Source organism: Vipera ursinii, assembly GCF_947247035.1.
Source record: "Vipera ursinii genome assembly, chromosome: 6".
NCBI classification, from domain to species: Eukaryota; Metazoa; Chordata; class Lepidosauria; order Squamata; family Viperidae; genus Vipera; species Vipera ursinii.
This window is the reverse complement of record NC_139515.1, coordinates 74,769,561-74,794,002: the sequence shown is the minus strand read 5'-3', so window position 1 is coordinate 74,794,002 and position 24,442 is coordinate 74,769,561. Positions and strand designations below refer to the sequence as shown.

The following is a 24,442-nucleotide window of genomic DNA, read 5'->3' as shown; positions in this document are numbered from 1 at the left end:
CGCTGGCTCTTCGGCTTTGAAATGGAGATGAGCACCGGCCCCTAGAATTGGAAACGACTAGCACGCATGTGCAGGGGAACCTTTACCTTTATGGTTATATATCTTCTTTTGAGAGCGGGCATCAGAATTTATTTTTTAATGTGTGCCAGTGCGCCTAAATTTCTTTGGCTTACTATTTTTTACTCTGATAATTCCAGAATATTATGCAAATATACATCTATGCACATAGTATATATGCACAAGAGAAAGCATAACTGGGCATGTTGAAATTAGTTGTACCATTAACAAAGTAGATTGATTCAATTATCTTACAACTGTCCCAAAGTTTTTTTTTCTTATGTAGAATTATTAACTAATATTAAATGGCCTATTAATAGCCTAAATGCAGGCTATTAAATAGTTTACATTAAACCTCTGTAATTGGTAATGATCAACAACAACAAAAAGAATATCAAGTAAATACTATAATGTAAGTTTTAATGTTCTACACCAGAGTATAAACAATAGATGCATCATAATTCTTCTCTGGGTTCAGAAAGATTTCTGCAAAATAGAAATTATACTCATGAAAACATAAAATGACCCATGCATTTGTGTTATAACTTAATCCTTAATTTAGTCAGATACAAGTTTCAGCTCAATGGGTCTGATTCCCCTTTTAGTGTACCCAGCAACCATGTACACACTCTTTATCCTGGGTGATAAAATTGTGTTTTAGACCGAAGCTGCCACTTATGAATAGAGTTTATCTTGATCTATGCTACAAATCTATAAAGAAATTAGGAAAGCACTTATTCAAAGAACTAATTTGAAAAATGGAATTAAAACAGCCTTATGGCTCACTGTGAGATTCTCTTCTCTATATAAATTGGTATCAACCCCTTCTATACTGTCCAGTTTGAGAGTCATTTGGACATTCATTTCTTCTCTATAATAAACTAAGATATAGAAGGTACACAGCCCACCTAGCCACTTTCTTGGGATCCCTGCATAACATATCATTCTTAGCCAGTGAAAAGTTCTTAGAGATCACATCTCTTCTAGGCACTGCAAAATCAATCACCCAATATCTTTGTCCTGATTCTGTGTATAAATCAAAATCACAGAGACCAAATCTAGATACTCATTCAAAAAGATAAACTGAGTTTCTTTTCAGTTCTCACACAAATTTCAATTGTTTTCTTCTGCCCTGGAATGTAAAGTATATGTTACACTCACTGCAAACCACACATTTGTAAAAAAAAAAAAAAAGGTAAAGTTTGTTGTAGCGACAGGTCTTTATCAACACCACTCATATTGATTGACATATCATTATCAATAAACTCGTAGGTCATTCTCCAGCCCATATATCTTTGATTTTAAGTTTTTAAGTTGTCCTTGTATGTTTTTAGTTCTCTTATTCCCTCGGCGAACTTCATGTAGAATTGCAAGATCTTGGTCAGGTCCCACGTTCATTATCACCTAGGGGGAAAAAACAATTTCAAAAAAAGAACAAACAGGTTTTGAAAATAGTTTGATTTTGGAAAAGGAATATCGAAAGTTTTGAGTAGATTTTATTAGCCGATTGAAAGAACATATATGGTTGTCCATCTTAAGTACAATAATCTTGGGTGGCTCACAAAAATAGTAGTAAAAATGTGACAAGAAACAATGGAACCACCATCCAAAGGTAGTTCCCAGAACTGCCAAAACACTCTTCTAATCAACATTCAACAATCATTGGGCTCCAGGCTCTCCCTAACCCAATGTTTGGGAGAAAGAACCAGCTTTTTAAGGCCTTCTGGAAGGCTAGTAGGTAAGGGCTTATGAGACCTGGATGTTGCCTAGGGCAGGGGTTGCTACAGAGAAGGCATACTTCCTGTGTCTCACCAGACGACATTTAAGGAAAGGGGAACTGGGACACGCCCATCCTATCTAACCTGGTGTAACCTTGAGCAGATATCCTCAGGGAGAGGCAGTTCCATTAATAATTTTGCCCTGTACCAGATACAGCTTTAAAGATGCTAATTGGCACCATGAAGTATACCCAGAACAAAAATGGTATCCAGTTAAACTCAAGCAGTGCTATAATACACACAAACTACAGGGTGCCTAGAAGTGCACCTGTAGCTGTATTCTGGCCAGTTTAACTTTTGGATGGTCTTCAAAATGCGAAATATATCCCCATAATCTAACAGGCAGTGATCAGAGCATGACTAACCATGAGCAAGGTCTCCTGGTCTAGGAATGGCATAATGGCATAAATGGCGCACAAGATGGATCTATGCAATTCCCTTGCCCCTGCCCCCAGCCATGGCTACCACCTCAAGCCCAGGACAAGTTGGTATAATCTCTGGCAAGAATCAAAGGTGACACCTCACCAGATTGAGGAGAGGGTGTGTGTGTGTGCGTGCGTGCAAAAAGCAGACCCACTGTGTCATGTTATGGTTGTGTCACAGCTGGTTTCTTCCCAATCAGACCCTTACAACCTTTAGGCATTGGGTCAGAACCCAGATAGCATTGCCTGGCTGATCAGGCAATAACTGGTTATCAGCATATTGATGATATAGCATACCATGCTGTTGATGACACCCCCCCCAGCAGTTTCATGTAGATACTAAAGAGGAGTGGTCAGAGATCTGAGTCCTGAGGCACCTCACATTGCAAGAACCTAAGGTCAGACCTTCCCCATAACCCTGGGAGGACTGGAATTTGCAACTTTCTTCAGTCTCTTTAGCCCCACACCACACTGGCTCTTGGTAAAACCTGTTAATCAAAAATAGATTCTGCTAATTATTCTTTCAGATGTTTGGAAACTTGGTTTCAACGCATTATTTTGGAGGGATTGTTATTTCAACCCTTGCTACCTTGAAAAGTTGCTTCTCCACATCCTGCAGCTTTTGTTGGAGTTGTTTGATGTCAGTTTTAAACCCTTCCACCTCCATGACACGCCTTTTTTCCAGGGCCTCATAGCGCTGGGTCATTAGCTGTAGACGCTTCCCCATCTTTTCTGACCGTTGCTACAAATGTTGGAAAAAAACCCTAAGATTATAATGTAATAATCGGATATTTGTGAGCAGTTTTCATAACATTTGCAAAGTTGCTGCAACAGCAGCAGCAAAACCTACTTACCTTAAACATCTCTTGACCTAAATTTCCTTCCTCCCGAATCTTAGCCAACTCCTCTTCCAATGAAACGCACTGTTCTCGGTACATATTTGCTAACGTCTGCTCCTGTGTCAATTGATCTTGTAAACCCTGGAGGTGAAAAATAAAATACAATAATAAAATACAATACAATAAAATAAATAAGCTCAATCCTTATTTGGGCTTCTTAAGCAGCTGAAAGAAATACAGAAATGGTCACATCAATAAATAATTAAGAGAAAACAGTGACTGGGAAGAAACGTTTAACATTTCAATGCACCACCGCATCATAGTGTTGAAGTCGTATGGCATTATTGTCACTGCGTTTTTTTCTGTTTGTCAGCTACGCACGTCTTACTGTTTTTTCTGCCAGCTGCACTGTAATCTTATCATTGTAACCAGGGTGATTGTCACATGTCCAGCCATGTTATGGTTTCATGTCTGGATCTACTATGATGTGCGCATGTTCAGCCACAAGTTTACTCTTTACTTTCTTCTCTCTGTGCTGTTTGGTGAGATAGACATGTAGTCATAAGTCTTTCTTTGCTTTTATAAGTAATTAAAAGTTTTATAGTAGAATATATGCTTCGGATTTTCTTTATTTTTACCTGATGTTCATCATGCATCAAATGAACAACGGTTCATCGCCCTCTGATAGGGAGGTTCTGATTTGTCTCCCTGACAATTATATGTAATCTTCAGAAACAACCTGATTCAACATGGTAGCCATTACCTTAATCTCTACTCCATATACTTTATGAATGCCACGCTCTGCTTGAGAAACACATCTGGCAGCTCTTGGTTTCCTCTTCTTGAATACTTCAACCTTCCCACTGGGAGGTGATCTCTTGGTGAAACTCTGCTGACAAGGACTACTTTCCCACTCCAGGCTAGTGTCCCGTTTCTCTGAGCTAGCAGCCCACCAGCTTTGACAACTCTCGTGACTCTGATTGATGTGGTCCTGGACTGGACTACCATTCTTATAAATCCTGCTTGGTTTGTGTGCACATCTACACTTGTCCAGCTTCCTCAGCAGAGTGTCCTTCTCTGCCATCCAGGACTTTTCATTTGCTCGTGCATCAAACTTCATCTGCAGAAAATCTCTGGTACTCTCATGTAGCAAATTTTGAGCTTTATGGTATCTGGGGAGAGGCAGATTACAATGAATTAGTAAATGAGTTATTGGGTCAATTCATATTTTAACCCCACTACGTGGGTGAACCAGGATGCGGAACGTGAAGCAACAGCTTCAGTATATCGGCGTGTCCTACGTTTAGGTCTGCCTGGCTGCTTTGCTACCATCTGTATTCTGGATTTGAGTCTACATTTGAGTCTAATCCAGATTGGATTAGTCATCTAATCTAAGACTCTCTATCCTAATTTGCAGCTCTCCAGGATTGCTAGACAAAGATTTATCATAGAACCAATATCAAGATCTTTTGTTTGGGAATTTTGGTGATGGAATTTGGAACTAATTATTCATGTAATAGCTAGGTTCAATTACAATATTAGGACTCTTTCTCAAATAATAACCTTATCTAGAAATAATCGCTTACAAAACAATCTATCCCATATATACCATAGCAAAGGTTCAAACCAGGAACATCAGATTTAAAAAAATGATATTTTGCCCAGGGAAGAATAAAATGCTTTTACAACACCCAATGTGTCATACTTTTTAGTAGGTGATCTCAATTGGTCTTTTGCACATACTTTTCAGTGGTGTCTTTGATCTTTTCCTGATCCCTCTGATGCTGCACCTGAGCTTCTTCTATTCGGATGCGCCGATCTTCTAGCAGTGCTTCAATCTGCTCCTTGGACAGCTTAGTCTGTTCTTCTAGCTGAGCCTGAAGAGCTTCTACCTGAATCCACAAAGAAAAAAATAAATAAATCTGAAGAATATGCTATAATGCAAAGAAAATAAAATCTTTCCCTTGCAAAAACCTGTTTGCAGGTTTTAGGCAGTTTGTTGTAGTGGATTATGGTGCTGGACTAGAACAGGGGTAGGCAACCTCGGCTCTTTTATGACTCAGGAATTCTGGGAGTTGAAGTCCACGAGTCATAAAAGAGCCGAGGTTGCCTACCCCTGGACTAGAAGAAAGGAAAGTTCTAGTTCTCCCATAGGTCCAGAAGCCGGCTAGGTGATTTTTAGACTCTCCAAGTCCAACCCACTGTTTTGTGAAAGATTGTAAGAAGGGAGCATTATGTACTCTTTTTTTAAGAAAAGCATCACAGTTGTTTTTCCAACCATTAAATGACAAAGATAAAATGATTACTGTCATCCACGATTAATCACTCTTTCGTTGGACCATACATTCCCAGATTTGCTCCCCCTTCTCCCTACTGCACTCCCTTCCTCTGTCTCAATATTTGCACAGCCACAATACGTCACACAAGAATAAGGGAAAAATGACAACTCGCTCTTGTAATAAAGATGGCAAACCTGTTAGGTTACATTGTACTAGGAGCCCAGCCAGGAAGAAAAGTGGGGTCCCCTCAAAACCCCTTCAATCATTGTGACCACTTAATAACATTGGGGAATAAAATGACGTTAAGGTGAACCCTGGGTGACTTTTATCAGATAGCTTAGTCAGTGTATAAGGGCGTGGGAACATACATCTGCATTGCTAAATTCTGATGAAATAGTGATATATTACCAGGAAGAAAACTATATAGAAATGACTCCCGAGTCATCAAATCTTGCTCCTGCACAATTCCATTGGTCAGTCAAATGAAAGTCAGAACTCTTGGGGCTATTAACTTGTCAGGCTTCTCTTGATGGATAGCAGATCTGGAAGTTCCCCCAGTGAGCAATTCAAGTCTGCAGATCTCTTAAACTTTCGAATTGCAAAATCAAGGCAGCATCCCAGCAACTGTTGAGTTTAATATGTAAGTTCTGTTAAGAAATCTACATTCAATTCTTGTGCCCTTTTCTTCTGCTCACATTGTGTCATGTACATGTGTCATGCATGCGTCCGAGTGGGAAGAACGGTTCTAATGGGTCCATTATGGCTAGTCTAATTTCAGGTAGTTCTGCTTCTCTCCTTGCCAAGGCAGTTTCTAGCGGGAGCACTTTTGCAATCTTTTGTTCATGCCTGAAGGAAAACAGTAAGTCAATCTAGGTGCCCGTGAAAGCTGTATCTTCTTAATGCTCTTTTGGTACTTTCTACCACTTTCTCTTTCCTCCACTTTTCTCAGGGAGGCACACCTGAAATGGAACAGGTTAATGCCCTTAATACCAGATCTGTCTATAAGATCCAATTTGTACACAAAGAAATGGTGGATTAGAGGGAAGACTGGCATCCATTACCAAAATCTGGCTAGATGAAAATATTACACTACTAGATATTGAGGAGAATTGTATAAAGGAAAAAGAGATATTTTTTTAGTGATATGAAATTGAGAAATACCAATGTAAAATTAAGCTAGAAAAAATAGATAAGGTGTTTGGTGTTTTTAAGATGGAATGTTGAAATATGAAATGTACTAAAAGATTGATGGATATATATTCAAAAAATAAAATAAAATAAACTATTAAATGTTTGATGAATAGCAATAAGAAATATGTTGATCTAGATAAGAGACAGTATATATCGAGGAAAAAAGAGAGAGGAAGTATTGGTTATAATAATGTGGAGATCTGTAATAATCTGTATTTGTTTGAAATGGAAATATTGTAACTCGGATACCACGTTGCTTCTTAAAGATATTATTGTACATGTTGGAAAACTAATAAAACATTATATATATAAAAAAGAAAATATCCTTCACTAAGATCTGTTTAACTGGGGTTCAGTCAAGACTCCAATGCAGGAGAGGTGGAATGTCAATAGTATATCACCATAAAGTGTCACCATGTTCATTATCATACACACGTTCTTTATTTCCTTCTTATTAAACAAACTGATGCTGAATTGATTGAAATCCAAACCAGTACTACAGTTTTCCATGTAGTACTACCAATTACCTGTAGTAGGAGTGTTTGGTTGTCTCTTTGGTATCTATCTGCACTTTCAGGCTTCTCTCCTTTATTTTTTAAGGCAGAGCTTTTAGAACCTACAAAGAAAACAACTTTTAAGTAACAAGATGTTATTTTATTAATCCGAAAGGTTCCTTGAGGTAATGTTTTAAGGCAACAGTAGTTAGCAGAATGGAACTATGCACTTACTATGAAAATTCTTTTTCTGTACACTGAAAAATAGGTTGTACTTGCTCCAAAAGAAATAATTAAATGCCCGAAACAGAGTAAACAGCCTCTCTTAAAGTTGCAGGATAAAAGAAGAGGGGGAAAAAACCCAATCAGAATGAAAACACAAGATTTATTCATTTATTTATTTTATTTTATTTGTATACCGCCCTTTTCCCGAAGGACTCAGGGCGGTGAACAGGGCAATAAATACCAAAATACAAAAATTAAGAACAGATTAAACCATAGTGCCCAAATACAATAAATAAATTACTTAAAAACAATAATTAAAACCCAAACCCATCAGACCAGGCTGGCTTGTTCAAACAAATAGGTTTTTAGATCACGTCGGAAGGAGCGAAGGTCGGGGGCCAAACGGAGCTCAAAGGGTAAACGGTTCCACAGGTCAGGCACACCCACAGAGAACGCCCTCCCCCTGGGGGCCACCAGTCGACATTCTCTGACCGGTGGCACCCTGAGGAGGCCCTCTCTGTGGGAGCGTACTGGGCGGAGGGAAGGTGGCGTACTGTGGGTGGCGTACTGGGCGGAGGCAGGTGCTCCCTAAGCTAGCTTTTCCCTATGATAAAAACCACTATCGAACCAATATCTTCATCTGCTGTAGAGAAATAATTTTCACAATCATTTCTATTTCTCTTTTCCTACAGTGGAAGGAGGCATCCTGAAAACTGTGATATATTAACACGTGTCCAAGAGGGGGGAATCGCAAGAACTTTAGGAAAACAGATTGTAACAGGTTTGCATATACAGAAGCAATTATGGGAACCCTGTTAAGAAAAGAAAAGAAAAAAAAAGCCTGAAGTAGCTACACCCTTTACAGAATGGGTCACAACTCTCTCCAAAGTAGCAACAGGAATAGGAATATTCTCCAAGTGTGATTGGACACACAAGGAATTTGTCTCCGGTGCATAAGTGCTCAGTGTACATACAAACAAGTGATAAATTAGGAGATACCAGTAGGAGAAGATAGTAGGAAAGATAAGAAGGATAATAGAAATACAGCCCTACTACATCTTTAGGCATAAGATAGTGCTATGGGAATTAGGTGTTTAGCAGAGTCATGGCATGGGGAGAAAAACGTGTCTAGTTGTTTTCACATGCAATGCTCTGTAGCGGTGTCCTGAGGGGAGAAGTTGAAACAGTTTATGTCCAGAATGTCAGAAGTCTGTAGATAGCAATAGCACTTAAGACTTATATGCCACTTCACAGTGCTTTTCAGCCATCTCTAAGCAGTTTAGAGTCAGCATGCTGCCTCCAACAATCTGGGCTCTCATTTTACCGACCTTGAAAGGATGGAAGGCTGAGTCAACCTTGAGATGGTCAGAATCGAACTCCTGGCAGTTGGCAGAATTACCCTGCAATACTGTATTCTAACCACTACAGCACGACTCCTATAGGTATTTTCTCAGCCCTGCTTCTGGCTTGTGCAGTATACAGGTCCTCAATGGAAGGCAGGCTGGTTGCAATGAGGTTTTTTTTTATGCAGTCTTAACTATCTTAACAGAGCTTTTTAAGAGGAAACACAAGAGTGCCTGGAAACCTTGCCAGAAGACGAACAGATAAAAATAAATGGCTTTAGGAAAAGTATGTAGATTTATTGCTTTTTGAGTAGGAGATAAGAAAGTTGGATCACTCCCAACTAGCTTACAATATAATAAAAATAGATATAAAACTATTATAAATATAAAAACAGACTGTGAGCTGTTAACTATATGTTCAGTCCTATAAGCTAGGATGGCATATGTTGTTTTGGATGTCAGAAATGCTCTACAATATTTCTAGAAAATTCTCAAAGTGTTTTACATTATTTCTAAAAAAAATTATCCTAGCGTGTTAACCTGGCAGTCATTAGAGAATGAATATCAGATGCAATGTTAAATAAGAATACGGGTTACACCACTTACTTTTCTGAATCAACTGGACAGGAAGTTACATACGTAAAAATTGCTACCATAAAAATATCTTGTTGAAATATACTACAGATGCTTCCTCTTCTTCTAGGTATGACTCCAAGTACTTATATCTGTGATAAAAATTCTTTTTTGTTATCTCCCCCAATGGAAGAAGTTTCTTTTAGAAGAAAAACACCTGGTATTAATAGGCACTGAAAAGAAGACCCAAAGCAAAATTTAATTTGTAGGAAACTGTTTTAGCATGAATGAGGATGGAAATGGATTATAAATTTCAGAGATAATGAATTAGATATTAACTTCCTTACATATAAGGAAATCAACCCAGCAATCAGTAGATTATTTTATCTACAATCCTTTTGTCAGATGATAAACATCCCTTTAAAAAAAACTTACACAAATAATTCTCCAAAACTCTTCAAAAGGAAGGAAAGAAAGCAAATTGGTCTGAGATAATAGACATACATTCTATATTATGATTACATAAACAATAATGTGAAATTACAACTACCAATTTTTAGCTGGTATTGGCCTTCATTTGCCTCAAGTATTTCCCCCAGAAATAGGATGTCACAATGTATCAGTGCAGCATACTGTATGTGTGAATCCAGGGAGCCTGGCCTTTAGTAAATGGCAGATGGAAATTTTTTAAGTGCACGCTTTTTCTAAGTGCTATCCAAGATATTTTGGTATAGCACCCAGTATGCCAATAACCAGTGGGACCAATATGGCTGGCTTATGCCGTAATCCTTCAACAATTTTCAGATCTTCATACTTTCTGATCTTCTCCAATTATTTGTTTTCTATTCTATTATTCCCTGGTATTTCCACATCAATTATCTTTTTTTCCCCCAACAACAGTTAAAGCTGGTGAGTTGTGAGCCATGCCTTTATCAATTTATATTTGAAATACAATATTTTAACCTGGTTATTTTCAGCTACTTTTTCAACTATGTGTTCCTACCAATTTTTCATGACTGGCACATGTTAATTTTTACAGACCTGGTGACCATGTTATGTCATTGCTTATAATCATTGTGCTGTTTTCTTGCATGAGCTAAGTATATGATCTACTGGCTTTGGCTGCATTGGTATCAAATAGCTTGCTCTCTTTTATTATTATTTTATAGATTGTTATATTACTTTATTATATGGGTAGTCTACAGCTAGACGCGGTGGCTCAGTGGGTTAGGACTCTGAGCTTGTCGATCAGAAGGTCGGCAGTTTGGTGGGTCGAATCCCGAGTGCCACATAACAGAGTGAGCGCCTGTTACTCGTCCCAGCTTCTGCCAACCTAGCAGTTCGAAAGCACCTAAAAACGCAAGTAGAAAAATAGGGACTACTACGGTGGGAAGGTAACAGCGTTCTGTGTGCCTTTGGCGTCTAGTCATGCCGGCCACATGACCACGGAGACGTCCTCGGACAAGCGCTGGGTCTTCGGCTTTGAAACAGAGATGAGCACCGGCCCCTAGAGTTGGAAATGACTAGCACGCATGCGCGGGGGAACCTTTACCTTTACAGCTATATTTACAGTCGAAGACTTGTAAACATAAGTCCTAATCAAAGACCTAAGAATTATTAAGGTAGTATATTTATCCTACCTTTTAAATATATAACATGAGGCAGCAAACGTGCCTAAGATGGCGGATGTGTTGGGCTGAGCTCCGCGAGCTCCAGTTGTTGGGCGTCCCTTGGAGCCCCCCAGGGGTCCTTTTGAGCCCCTGGGTAGGGGATTTGGACTATCAATTTTAGAGGCAAAGAATGAGGTAGCTTGCTGTTCGTTTTCTCCCGTCTATGAGTGGCTGTTTCCATCTGCTCCGTCTGCTGCTTCGCCTGCTGTTTCCAGCTGCTTCGTTTGTGCTGCCGCTGTGTTGCTGTGCTTGGTCTTGGCCTGCCGGTTTCTACAGCCTCGGCGTCTCTAGGCTACTTTACCTCGATGTCTCCGGGCTGCCTCGGACTGTTCCAGAGGGATTGTAGCTGGTGGTGACGGCGTTTTTCTGCTGTTCTGCTGTTTCGGGCAGCGCTGCTTCTTCTGGCCGGCTCTCGGTGGTTTTCGGCAGCGTCTTGAGGCTCCAGCTGATCGGCGGTGGCCTCGGAGCTTCAGCGGATCGGCGCCTCCATTTTGGCGCTCCGTGTTGGCGGCGATATCGGCGGCGGCTTCGGAGTTCCGGCTGATCTGATTCTAACACTGATTCCAACTGATTCCAACAGTTTCTGCTGTTTCGGGCAGCGCTGTTTCTTCTGGCCGGCTCTCGGTGGTTTTCGGCGGCGTCTTGAGGCTCCAGCTGATCGGCGGTGGCCTCGGAGCTCCAGCTGATCGGCGCCTCCATTTTGGCGCCTTCGTGTTGGCGGCGATGTCGGCGGCGGCGGCGGCGGGGATCTCTCTGTTGGACCTGCCTCGGGCCGCTTTCGGCGGCTGCGGTGTCTTCGGGCCGTTTCGACGGCGGAGGGGACGACCGCTGGTCGGCTGGGTGGCAGGGATGTCCCTGGTATTGTTTTTCGCGCCGCTGCCGGCGGCGGAGGTGGCGACGGTGATGGCGTCCTCGGGCTGCCTTGGGCAGTGGAGAGGACGACCGCGGCGATGGCGGCGGTGCTGCTGCTTCGCTTGCCCTGTTCCGGCCTCTGACGGTGATGGCGACGACGGCGTTTTTCGGGGCTTGCTGGCCCGCTGGCCCGCTCCATCGGCAGCGATATGGCGGTGGTCGGTGCTTTTCATCTGGTCTGCGATGGCCGTAGCAGCTCCGGTGGACTGCCAATTATTAATTCTTCATCTGCCTCTCTACTCCCCTTTGGACTGGGACGGACCTGGGTGCAAGCCGCAGTGGGAGAGCGGCTTGCTTTTACATCGGTATACCCATAGAGGTGGGAGCTCTATGGGTTATGCCCCCCCAGGGTGTACATTCTGGACCATCCCCCTGGCTCAGACTCTCGACCTGTTGTGGGAGGACGGGTTGGGGTCTGTCCCCGGGAGCATCCAACCGGGTGGCAGTAGGTTGGTCGATGGCCCGAATGTTTCACTCCCTTCCTGTAGAACCTCCTACTGGACTCTTCCATTATGGGACTGCCTTATCTGGACTTGTTGGACTTATGTACAGATACTCCAGCACGGACTTGCTCGCCCTCAGGGGTTCCCCCCTCTCCTGGGTGCGTCCCGCCTTTTTTGCCGCTCCCAGTCTCAATGAAGGGCCCAATTACTGGGACCCTGAGAGATGGCCGGGTAGGGTCAGGGGCTCTCGATTCAAATTTAATAGGAGGCCCCTGGTTACTTTTTTAGTTAAATTTTTTAGGGGGCTAGGGAGGGGGGTGGGGGGTAATAGTTGTTTGACTATGGGGGGTGGCCATACAACCATGGTGCAGGCCAGGCCTGGGTCCGACTGCGTTCGGGGGGAGCGGGGTGTGGTTACATCTGGGGCTCAGGAGCGGGTCGTGGGATTACCGATTCCCACGACACTGGGGTATGGCAGCAGGCGTATGGACAGAGGGCCGTATCGTTACCGGGAGGGCCGTCCCCGCTGTTTACAAGCGGTGAGGCGCTCCGACCCTCTGGTTCTTCCCCGAGGTGCCGGGAGCGAGGATGTGCAGCCTCCTGAGCTCCGGCTGGTGTACCTGAATGCCAGGTCCGTGGTTAATAAGGCTCCCCTTGTGCGGGATTTGGTGGAGGGTGAGCATGCGGACCTGGCTTGTATTACCGAAACCTGGTTGGGCCCAGAGGGTGGGGTCCCTTTGGTTGATCTTTGCCCACCAGGTTTCCGAGCGTTACACCAGCCTCGGGCTCAAGGTAGGGGCGGGGGAGTGGCGGTAGTTATCAGGGAGACCTTATGTCCGCGGGAGACCACCGTTCCTCAGATAGTCGGGTGTGAGTCTCTCTTTTTGAGGTTTGGTTCGGGGGCGCAGTTGGGCTTGCTGCTGGTGTACATTTCGCCTAGTCACACAGCGGCAGCCCTGCCTGAGCTACTCGATGTCCTCTCCGGTTTGGTGATTGAGTTCCCCAAACTGTTAGTTTTGGGTGACTTCAATCTACCATCCCTGGGAGGGTCATCTGAGTTGGCTCGGGAGTTCATGGCTTCCATGACGGCCATGGACCTGACGCAGGTAATTTCTGAACCAACTCATGAGGGAGGCCACACCCTGGACCTAGTTTTTTTATCTGGACGATGGTTGGATGATCTTGGTGGGGGCTCTCCATTTATCATGCCCCTGTCATGGACCGATCATCACCTCCTGCGGCTGGTCTTCCGTTTTACCACCCCCCGCCGTGGGGATACGGAACCAATTAGATGGTACCGTCCCAGGCGCTTAATGGACCCTGATGGGTTCCAGGCGGCGCTGGGATCCCCACCTGCCTCCGTCGCTCACAACTCGGCGGATGCCTTAGTGGAAGCCTGGGAAAGGGCAGCCACTGGGGCACTGGACCGAGTTGTACCCTTGCGGCCCCTGACCCGGTGCAGATCCCAACGAGCTCCATGGTTCTCCGCGGAGCTCCGGGAGATGAAGCGTCGGAAACGGGGCCTAGAGAGCTGCTGGAGGTCCAGCCGATCCGAATCCGACCGGTTGCGGTTAAGAACCTATATTAGGTCTTATCTCGCTGCGATGAGGGTGGCGAGGTGTAATTACTTCTCCACCCTCATCGCGTCCGCAGATAATCGCCCGGCCGCCCTGTTTAGGGTGACTCGCTCGCTCCTTAATCAGGAGGTGAGGGAGGATCCCTTGCAGGGTCGTGCCGAGGAGTTTGGTCAGCATCTGTCGGATAAAATCGCTCGGATTCGGACCGGTTTGGACTCCAGCTGGGCAGAGTCTGGCGATCAGGACACGGGCGGTCTTGTCAATGTTACCTGGGAGGAGTTTGATTCTGTGACCCCTGATGAAGTGGACAGGATTATGGGGAGGCTGAGCTCCACCACATGTTTATTGGACCCGTGCCCTTCCTGGCTGGTTTATGCAGCTAGGGAGAGGACACGAGGCTGGTTCCAGGCGGTGATATCTGCTTCCTTGAGTGAGGGTAACTTCCCCTCCGTCTTGAAGGAGGCGGTGGTGAGACCCCTCCTCAAGAAGCCTGCCTTGGACCCAGCTGTGTTGAACAACTTTCGTCCAGTCTCCAACCTTCGCTTTCTTGCGAAGGTTGTTGAGAGTGTGGTGGCGCATCAGCTCCCTTTGGCCCTGGATGAAGCGGATTATCTGGATCCGTACCAATCGGGTTTCAGGCCCGGGTACAGCACAGAGACGGCATTGGTCGCGCTGGTGAATGATCTCTGGAGGGCTCGGGATAGGGGATGTTCCTCTGTCCTAGTCCTATTAGACCTCTCAGCGGCTTTCGATACCATCGACCATGGTATCTTGCTGCGGCGTCTCAGGGGATTGGGAGTGGGAGGCACGGTCCTTCGGTGGTTCTCCTCCTATCTCCTGGGACGCTCGCAGTCGGTGTTGGCAGGGGGGCAGAGATCGGCCCCTAGGTCTCTCGTTTGTGGAGTTCCTCAGGGGTCGGTTCTCTCGCCTCTCCTGTTCAACATCTATATGAAACCGCTGGGTGAGATCATTCGTGGTTTTGGAGTTGGGTATCATCAATATGCTGATGATACCCAACTTTTCTTTTCGACCCCAAACCACCCCAGTGATGCCCTCGCTGTGATGTCCCGTTGCCTGGAGGCGGTTTGGGTCTGGATGGGGAGGAACAGACTTCAACTCAACCCTGACAAGACTGAGTGGCTGTACATTCCGGCATCCCGGGACATTCAAAATGTTCCATCTCTTTCTATGGGGGGTGAGTTGTTACCCCCCGTGGATAGGGCTCGCAACTTGGGAGTCCTCCTAGACTCACGACTTACCTTGGAAGAACATGTAGCAGCTGTGACTAGGGGGGCTTTCGCCCAGGTTCGCCTGGTGCGCCAGTTGCGGCCCTATCTGGACCGGGATGCCCTGTGTACGGTCACTCATGCGCTCGTGACCTCTCGCCTTGACTACTGTAATGCTCTCTACATGGGGCTTCCCTTGAAGACCACTCGGAGGCTCCAACTGGTACAGAATGCGGCCGCGAGAGTTGTCTTGGGAGTTTCCCGGTACTCCCATGTTACACCTTTGCTCCGTGAGCTGCATTGGCTACCAGTTGTCTTCCGGGTGAGGTTCAAGGTCTTAGTGATGGTTTTTAAGTCCTTACATGGCATGGGTCCGGAATACCTCGGGGATCACCTGCTGCCGGCGTCAACTCCCCTCCGCCCAGTGCGTTCCCACAGAGAGGGCCTCCTCAGGGTGCCTCCGGTCAGAGAATGTCGGCTGGTGGCCCCCAGGGGGAGGGCCTTCTCTGTGGGCGCCCCGGCTTTGTGGAATCAGCTGCCGGTGGAGCTCCGGATGGCACCGGATCTCCGCTCCTTCCGGCGCGGGTTAAAGACCCACCTATTTGAACAAGCTGGCCTGGCCTGATGGGGAATTAATTTGGGTTTTAAATATTGCTATATTTTATTGTTTTATCGTGGGCATTAATTTAATTCTATTTTAACTTTTGTAGTTTTGTATTTTTATTATATGCCCTGTACACCGCCCTGAGTCCCTTGGGAGAAGGGCGGTATAAAAATTTAATTAAATAAATAAAATAAATAAATAAAATATTCCTGGCATCTATTTTCCCCACAACAACCCTGTGAGGTGGGCTGAGTGACTAGTTCAAAGTCACTCAGCTGGCATTTCATGCTTAAAGGAGACCTAGAACTTATACTGGTTTCTAGGCCAGCACCTTCACCACTATACCAAACTATCTCTCTAATTCTAATTATACATGTGTACCTATTTCTAAATGTAGGCAGAACAGCCTGAGTATTTCTGGATTTATTGCTTACACCAAAAGTTCTTATTGATGTGCCCTAAAATTATGTAGAGGTAATCCACTGGTGATTACTCCACTATGGCTGAAATCAGTGATTAGCATAAAGAGGGGTACAGATGGTTCTTCACATAGCACAGCAGGTGAACTGCTATTTAGAGTTTGTCTCCTTTTGACTGGTAGTCACATCTTCCCCTGTTGGTGTTCTGCCTGAGAGATTCCTGAAATAACCGATAAAAACTTTTAGGTTTTGCTTTCTTCTAAGAATAAAAGGTAAAGGTTCCCCCACACATGCGTGCTAGTCATTTCCAACTCTAGGGGCCGGTGCTCATCTCCGTTTCAAAGCCGAAGAGCCAGCGCTTGTCCGAGGACGTCTCTGTGGTCATGTGGCCGGCATGACTAGACGCCAAAGGCACACGGAACGCTGTTACCTTCCCACCATAGTGGTCCCTGTTTTTCTACTTGCATTTTTAGGTGCTTTCGAACTGCTAGGTTGGCAGAAGCTGGGATGAGTAACAGGCGCTCACTCTGCTACGCGGCACTCGGGATTCGACCCGCCAAACTGCTGACCTTCTGATTGACAAGCTCAGCGTCCTAACCCACTGAGCCACCGCGTCCCTTCTCTTCAAAGAATAAATAGAACCAATTCATTCAATTAACCAGAACAATCAACAAGTAGAGTAGCTTGCCTTCAGAGGTTGTAGGTGCTTCATCACTGGAGGCTTTTCAGAAAAGACTGTCTGAAATGGTACGGGGTTACCTGTTTGAGCAGGGGGTTGGACCAGAAAACCTCCAAGGTCCCTTCCAGCTCTATTCTGATTGAAATTAGTTTGAGATTCTTTGGGAAAAGAAGCCCACATAGTTTTGTGCAAAGGAACTTAGCAGGAAAATCACTGAGAGAGAATGTTTTCTCCCTCTCTATGGCTGGCTGTTCTAAATGAAAAGAGCAACCCAGCATATCTGAGGAGAGGAGAGGAGAGACTTCAGCTCACATGACCTAGGAAAAATTAAAGCACAGTTCCCAAATTTACAGGCACCATCTTGGGAGTTGTTGCAACTCATCCACAGAATACCACAAAGGGGAAGGCTGAATAGTCAAGCAGGCAAATCCAATAGAGTGTCATATCTTTTCCATAAAATCCTATGGTATCTGAATGTTATCTCTAATGTTTACTCAAAGTAATGTTTATTTTTCCACTGACCTATTTTTGAAGTGCATTTGGCATATCTATCAAGGGAATCTCTGCTCTTGGTTGGTAGCTGATGTATAGTGACCTATAAAAACCAAAACATTGCTCATTTTTTTATTCTATCAAAGCATTTCATATACACATTAGACACTGTAATTAAAAGAAATAAAATATATAGATAACAATGATCTTGTAGTTCAGTTTCAACTAATTTTTATGCTTGTATCTTAATATTTCTCCATACAGTTTCTTTCCTCAAGTAAACTTTTTACCGAAATGCACAAATTAACCTACTTGTCCTAATTAATTTTCCCCATTAATCACAACTACTCTGGTATTTTATAACTTAATTTTCCAATCCATGTTGTTGTGTTATACAATCTAACATATACTGCAAATCCTTCAAGATTCACCTAAAAGAAGGCATAATCTGCGGATAAGTACATTCATGTTTCCAATAAGCATTCTTACATATTTTTATTAATGTACTAATACATTAAACCACCAGGGGGACATCACACAACTTTGCCTTACACTGTGTAATGTATGCTTTGTTTTCTCTTGCATGCTTTATTTACTTCATGTACCACGCTTAAAGCATTCAGCAACCAATATCCAATTTCATAATTGTGTAAAACACTCCATGCTTATTTATTTATTTATTTATTTATTTATTTATTTATTTAATTAATTTGTATACCGCCCTTCTCCCGAAGGACTCAGGGCGGTGAACAGGGCAATACATAATAAAAACAAGATACAAAAATTAAAAATTATTCACTTTAGCACGTGTTTTCTCTAGATTAAAAAAAAATATAAACTTTCTTTTTCAAATTAATTTTTCAATGATCTATTGAAGAAAAAAAATCTGATCTCTGTTCACTTTTCTGCCAATAAAATGCTGCACTGCACTTCCCAAATCTTTCAATCAGCATTATGCCAGTTTCCTAGCACACTTAACAAATTCATTTGCTTCTGACTGTGTTAGTAGACTGCATATACTTCCAAGCTGGTAATACGTGGGTATAATATTACATCAGCTTGCAATATAATCTCTAGATTAGAGATCCAAGTTTGCTCAGAATACTTGTGGCAAAACTGGATTTGGTTGTACTTGTAACCCACTAATCAAGTAATGACAAAACTGACCAATCCTGTCCTTAGCATTTATAGATAACGTTGCAAGTAGCACAGCTAAACTTTCTCTATCACTAAAAGCCATTCCTGTAAAAGCTGACCTATACAATTATTTACTTTTAACAACTTGACTGGAATTATAGATTGACCAACCTTGACTTACAAGGCGTTCAGAACTTGGGAAAGTACTGAATTTAGGCCTATGAGGCACAAATTCATCGATTTCATTTACTGACTTCCATTATCTTTTGCCTGAAAATTTATGGATATGATTATGTTTATATTCTGCTCTTTCTCTGAGAACTAAATGGTACTTTTCACTCCAAAAATATTTTGCAGTTCCTTGAATATATTTTGCTGCCTTTTAAAATATACTTTGTTGCAGCTGCATTTTATACAATTGTATAAATCTTTTTAATAAGCCATAATCAGTAATGTAAGTAATGTATTTTATAAAATAAAATACACGCAGTAAAAATATCTTAGGTTAATTGATGGCCATTACCTTACTTGGTGGTTCCTTGTGAAAATAGGTCATTTCACCATTGTCTGTTCCTAATAAAGCCAAAAGATGCTGAATCTTCTTTCTGTCCTCTAATTCCCTATACAGTAATGCATTGAAAATAAAGCAGTTTATTTATATTCCTAAATGCTGATGCATCCTGCACTTTTTGTTGACTTCAAGGTTCACCTAATCTTTGAAAAGCAAACCTTTTATTTTATATACTCTAGAAGTTCTTTCTTGTAGAATCTGACCACACAGGTCCTCATGAAAACTCTATGGCAAACCAATGGTTGGAAACACAATGTCTTAAAAGTAATTTCTCCTCTACTGAAGATATTCTCTACTTTTTTTCTATTTCAGAAAGAACTAACAGAAATTATAGTAGCATCTTATTACGGTAGTAAGAATGTGAACTTGAGTCTGTAGCCACCAGGAGGCAATGTTACCAAACCATTTTATAAATTAGAGACGGTTTAAAATCAAGACTCTTGAATTATTTTGGGGGAAATACCAATGTGATGCTTTGGAAGAGGAGGTTCCATTTTAGTATTAAGACATATGTCCAAGTAGAAATGTTCGGCCTGACTCCTGAAACCTGTATCAGTCCAGATGGTAATTCTAAAATTCCTATCATCATGAGATTGGAAAATGTAATGCCCCAGAACAGTGGAAGATATCCTCTGTACTTGACTTGCAACAGTGAAAAGCCGATAAATATGAACTGTCCGTATGTGAATGAGGTTATTAGCGTGTTTTTTTTAAAAAAAAAACAAATGGTCAAGAAAGAATTCTGAGAATCTGATAAAATTTCCTGGAAATGATTTTTTTAGGAAATGGAACCTCTGGCCCTTGGGGGGGGGGGGGAAATGTTTGATTAGTAGTCTATTAACTTGAACAAAACAGATACCTCTCTTACTCAACTGTATTTATTTTAAAAATTTCTAAAAAACAATGTTTTATGTACGAGAAAAATAGTATATTTGGGATCCTTCATTGATATACAGTGTACTGTGGTTCAATTTGTATTCCAGTGAGAAAAGAGAAGCTTCATTTACAGTTTTCTCAAGAAGACAGCAGAGGAATGAAAGGTTTTGTAAGTTGATCCTATCACTGACAGTGTGCATCTTTGTCATAGATCCTTTTCTCATAAAAGAAGCAAATACCAGTTATCTTCCTATGTCATAAAATAAAAAGGAAGAAGCAAATTGCTCTCATCTGCATTCCATTCTTGTACATCTTATTTATGTCCATGTGCAAGATTCCAATATATTTCAAATCTAGATTCCATCAAAGACAATCTCTTAGCATTTTTCAGTCTTTCAGGACACAAACCTGATTTTCAGTCGATCGTTTTCAGCATAAAGGCGCAGAACCTGCTCTCTTTCCTGAAAAAGGTACACCTGCATGTCACTCAGAGCCTTCTGCAGTTCTGCAATTTCTTCTTCTCGCTGACGCATTTCCCATTGAAGCTTGTGCTGCACAGAAAAAAATTATTATTAATTACCTGGCAGTTGAAGCAAAAGTAGAATATACAAGTTTTTCTCATTGTCACATTCCATCTCAAACCCAAGGCAACTTCTTGGCAGAATGCTAGCATTTTAACCTGTCAAAAAGGTGCTTGGTCAAGTTCTGCAACTTGTAACAAATGTTTTATTCATGCTTACAATCTCTTGGGTTTGCTGAGAACGGTCTTCTAGACCAGAGGTATCCACCCTTTCTCAGTTGGTGGACCAGAGGGAAAACATTTTACGTGCATGTTCACACACACAAACGGGGCCATGAGCATGCGTGATGCAAACAGGGCCGTGCTAGCACCCGCGTGACACCCACTAGCACTGCCCTGTTTTCGCTGCGTGGTACTCCATTTGTGTAGCAGCAGTGGTGCTAGTGCGAGTGAGCACTAGCACACGTATGTGCGTACAACGCCAGCCTGTTCCGCAGCCCAATGGTTAAGGCCCGGTAATGGGCTGCAGCCCACAGGTTGGGGATCCCTGTTCTAGACTTCAAACTTCAATGGCAGTTCAGGTAGTTTTTGACAAACTATCCATGCCTCTCTTTTTCCTATTACAATAATTACTTTCCTCTACACTTCTAATGTTTGTCCTATTTTCTGTTTAGTTCCACTTTCCTTTCTCTTAGCATATTCCATTAAATTCTCCAACTATAAATTGCTTGGTTTATTCTCTTACCTACATTTGGCAAGAGCTGCTACAAATGTTAATCCTATGGCTTCTTCAACAAAAACACTTTTAAGAGTTCTACCTAGGCCTAGCAGAGATATGGTGAGCCAGAATGATTGCTATAGTATTGCCTTAGCTGAACCAAAGATCAGTAAATGAATCAAGGGAGGATAAAAGTGCTTTGAATATGACTACAGAACCGCCATGCTAAAGATATCAGCTGTCTGCTTCAGAACACAACTGCTGCCTCCCATTCTTAAGGAACATAGTCTACAACCAAACTATACAATATGGATCCCCTTCCCAGTAGTATATGCCAGGAAAGAGCTAGGGCTAGGCCATAATATCTTGCTTCATATTCCTTTCTTACTTGTATGGAGAAACTTGCTCAACAGACATCTCCTGGATACCTCCTTTTTGTCTTGGGAAAGTCAGTTTCCTAAAGAAAAGCAACACTTCTTCGCACCTCACAGAATTATCTCTGTTTTCGTTTTTCTCCCAATGTGAGTATAGGGAGTAATAAAATAGGGAATAATAGAGCAGCAATGAGGTTATCAATTATTTAATGTACCATAGTACATCTTAGAATTTACCAACACAACGCACATGTGCAAGCTCATGTACATACATACACACACACACAGAGCACTTTGAACTTCTGTGATATCACATCTGTTCATCTATTAGGAAAACACATAATTATGCAGTGAAAAATATTTTTTCATCCTGCTTGCTTTCTAAATTCACCTCTCCACCAACCAAAATTATATATTATAAAAAATGAAATATAGTTTTAACTTAATTAGGCCAGACTAGAATGTACTCTCTTGTTAAGACTGTGAATGAAAAAGAAAGATGGAAGCAGGAGAATAATGCTTCAGCCCATGCTCATTCTTTAAAAAACTAAGCCGGATAAAGATTTCTTTCACTATCAGTGATTTAAAACAGTTTTTTAAAAGTATGAGGATTCAGATAAATATAATCTAGGGAACCAGGTCCCAAATAATTCATATTTCTCTTTAATACTTTTTAGTGAAAATGCCTTCTATGTAGCTTTTGCAGAAAATTCAAAGCAATAAAAGTATCACGACTGCATTATGGAAAAGGACAAAGGAATAAGCCTTGAAGCTTCCTTATGTGGCTTTCCAGGTCACCTGTCTCTTGGTGGATTATCATTCCCTTTTGCTTACCTGTTCATCATAAGATGCTTTGTATGCCTCCAACCGTTTCACCAGCTCTTCGTGCTCTTCATCAAATTCTGCAATCTTCTTTCGATAGTACTCCAGCAGCTCCCGAGAGGGGCGAAGATAGGCCAGACGTTCATTGATTGAAGGAAGAGGGGGAGAATCAATTTGGTGAGGAGAAGGGAGGACACCACCCTTGGAAGCAGCACGTGGAGTGTTTGATCTAAAAAACATTATTTTATATATTTATATAGAAGGGATGCAGTGGCTCAGTGGGTTAGGACGCTGAGCTTGTCGATCAGAAGGTCAGCAGTTTGGTGGGTCAAATCCCGAGTGCCGTGTAACAGAGTGAGCACCTGTTACTCGTCCCAGCTTCTGCCAACCTAGCAGTTCAAAAGCACGTAAAAATGCAAGTAGAAAAATAGGGACCACTCCGGTGGGAAGGTAACAGCGTTCTGTGCACCTTTGGTGTCTAGTCATGCCGGCCACATGACCACGGAGACGTCCTTAGACTAGCGCTGGCTCTTCGGCTTTGAAACGGAGATGAGCACTGGCCCCTAGACTAGCACGCATGTGGGGGGGAACCTTTACACACACACACACACATATACATACAAACATATATATATATATATATATATATATATATATATATATATATATATATATATATATATATATATGTATATATATGTATATATATAAATATGTATGTATGATGTATGTGTATATAATTAACATTACTAAGCTTTTAACATGCTATACTTGCATGTAATTTAGACATAGGTGGCACAATGAAAGGTATAATAATAAAGTTGGAAGGGACCTTGGAGGTCATCTAGTCCAACCCCATGTTCAGGAAGGAAACCCTATACCATTTGAGACAAATGGCTGCACAATCTCTTCTTAAAAACTTCCAGTGTTGGAGCATTCACAGCTTCTGAAGGCAAGTTGTTCCACTGGTTATTTGTTCTGTCAGGAAGTTTCTCCTTAGTTCTAGGTTGCTTCTCTCCTTGATTAGTTTCCATCCGCTGCTTCTTGTCCTGCCTTCGGGCGCTTTGGCGAGTAGCTTGACTCCCTCTTCTTTGTGGCAACCCCTGAGATATTGGAACACTGCTATTATGTCCCCCCTTGTCCTTCTCTTCATTAAACTAGAAGGATTAGAAGGATGGGAATGGTCCCTAAAACAGGATTCCTAACCACAGCCCAGATTAGGATTGTTGTGTTAAATGAGAACTTTTGCGAGCATTTCTTTTCATTTTATATGGAAAAAGGTAGAAATTAGGTAACTATGCACCTTAATGAAAGAATGCAAACTGTTTACTCTTATGGGTCCATTGCTGGTTACTACCAGGCACAGCTGACATTTATATACAGAATACAAACCCTTGTATTCAAAACATTTCTCTAGGTCAGGCATGTCAAACTCGCGACGTCATGCGACGTATCGGAACTTTTCCCCATTGCCGAAAATGGGATGGGTGCGGTTTCTGCGTGATGCCCCGGCCCGCGGGCCAGCAGTTTGACACCCCTGCTCTAGGTATTTGTTGTAGGTTTTACTTACACTGATCCAAAAGCTATATTGGGGTAAGAATGTTTCCGGCCTTGGTCTATAACAGGGGTGTCAAACTGCCAGCCTGTGGCTGGATGAGTCATGCCGAAACTGCGCCCACCCCATTGCCAGCAATGGGAAAAAAGTCGCGGTATGTCACGTGACATTGCGAGTTTGACACTTCTGGTCTACAGAAACAACCAATACATCATGACGTCTCTTGCATTGGCAGGAGTTTTGGGTGTGTGTGTTAAAGGCATATTATAATATGCAGTTTTAAGCATCCCAAAAAGAAACAGTGGCCTGACTTTGAAAAGGATATCATACCTAAAACAAAAAATAAATCCATAAACTTCAACAAAGGCCCAAAATTTCAGATTTGCCTATTCCTGAGTATGTTGCTCTGGAAACTAAAAATGGTGTGCTGGGAAGTCTATGAATCATGCTTTGCAAGATTCTTATCCTTGAGATAAATGAAGAAGAAAAAAAACCAAAGGCATTTAAAATCAGTACCTAATTCTTTGACTTACGTTTTGGAAGGTGTTCTTGGAGATGTAGTCATGGCGCATATTCTCACCATCTGCAATGCATTTAATATATTGAATTACTGAGCCAGAAAACATTTCCCAACATTTCGCCTTTG

At 42.4% G+C, this 24,442-nt stretch overlaps 1 protein-coding gene across 1 annotated transcript; it reads right to left on the bottom strand.

Moving 5' to 3' along the window:
* Nucleotides 1–456: 456 nt before the first annotated feature.
* On the bottom strand, nt 457–24,361 carry CCDC77 (coiled-coil domain containing 77; the record flags this gene model as incomplete). The annotated part of the gene is made up of 11 exons (XM_083365388.1): nt 457–1,461; nt 2,847–2,999; nt 3,112–3,237; nt 3,860–4,268; nt 4,840–4,988; nt 7,094–7,182; nt 17,254–17,326; nt 18,884–18,980; nt 20,216–20,358; nt 22,254–22,470; nt 24,330–24,361. The coding sequence occupies 11 exons, from the start codon at nt 24,359–24,361 to the stop codon at nt 1,315–1,317; spliced, it is 1,635 nt and encodes a 544-aa protein (XP_083221514.1). The 3' UTR covers nt 457–1,314.
* Between the last annotated feature and the right edge of the window lie 81 nt (nt 24,362–24,442).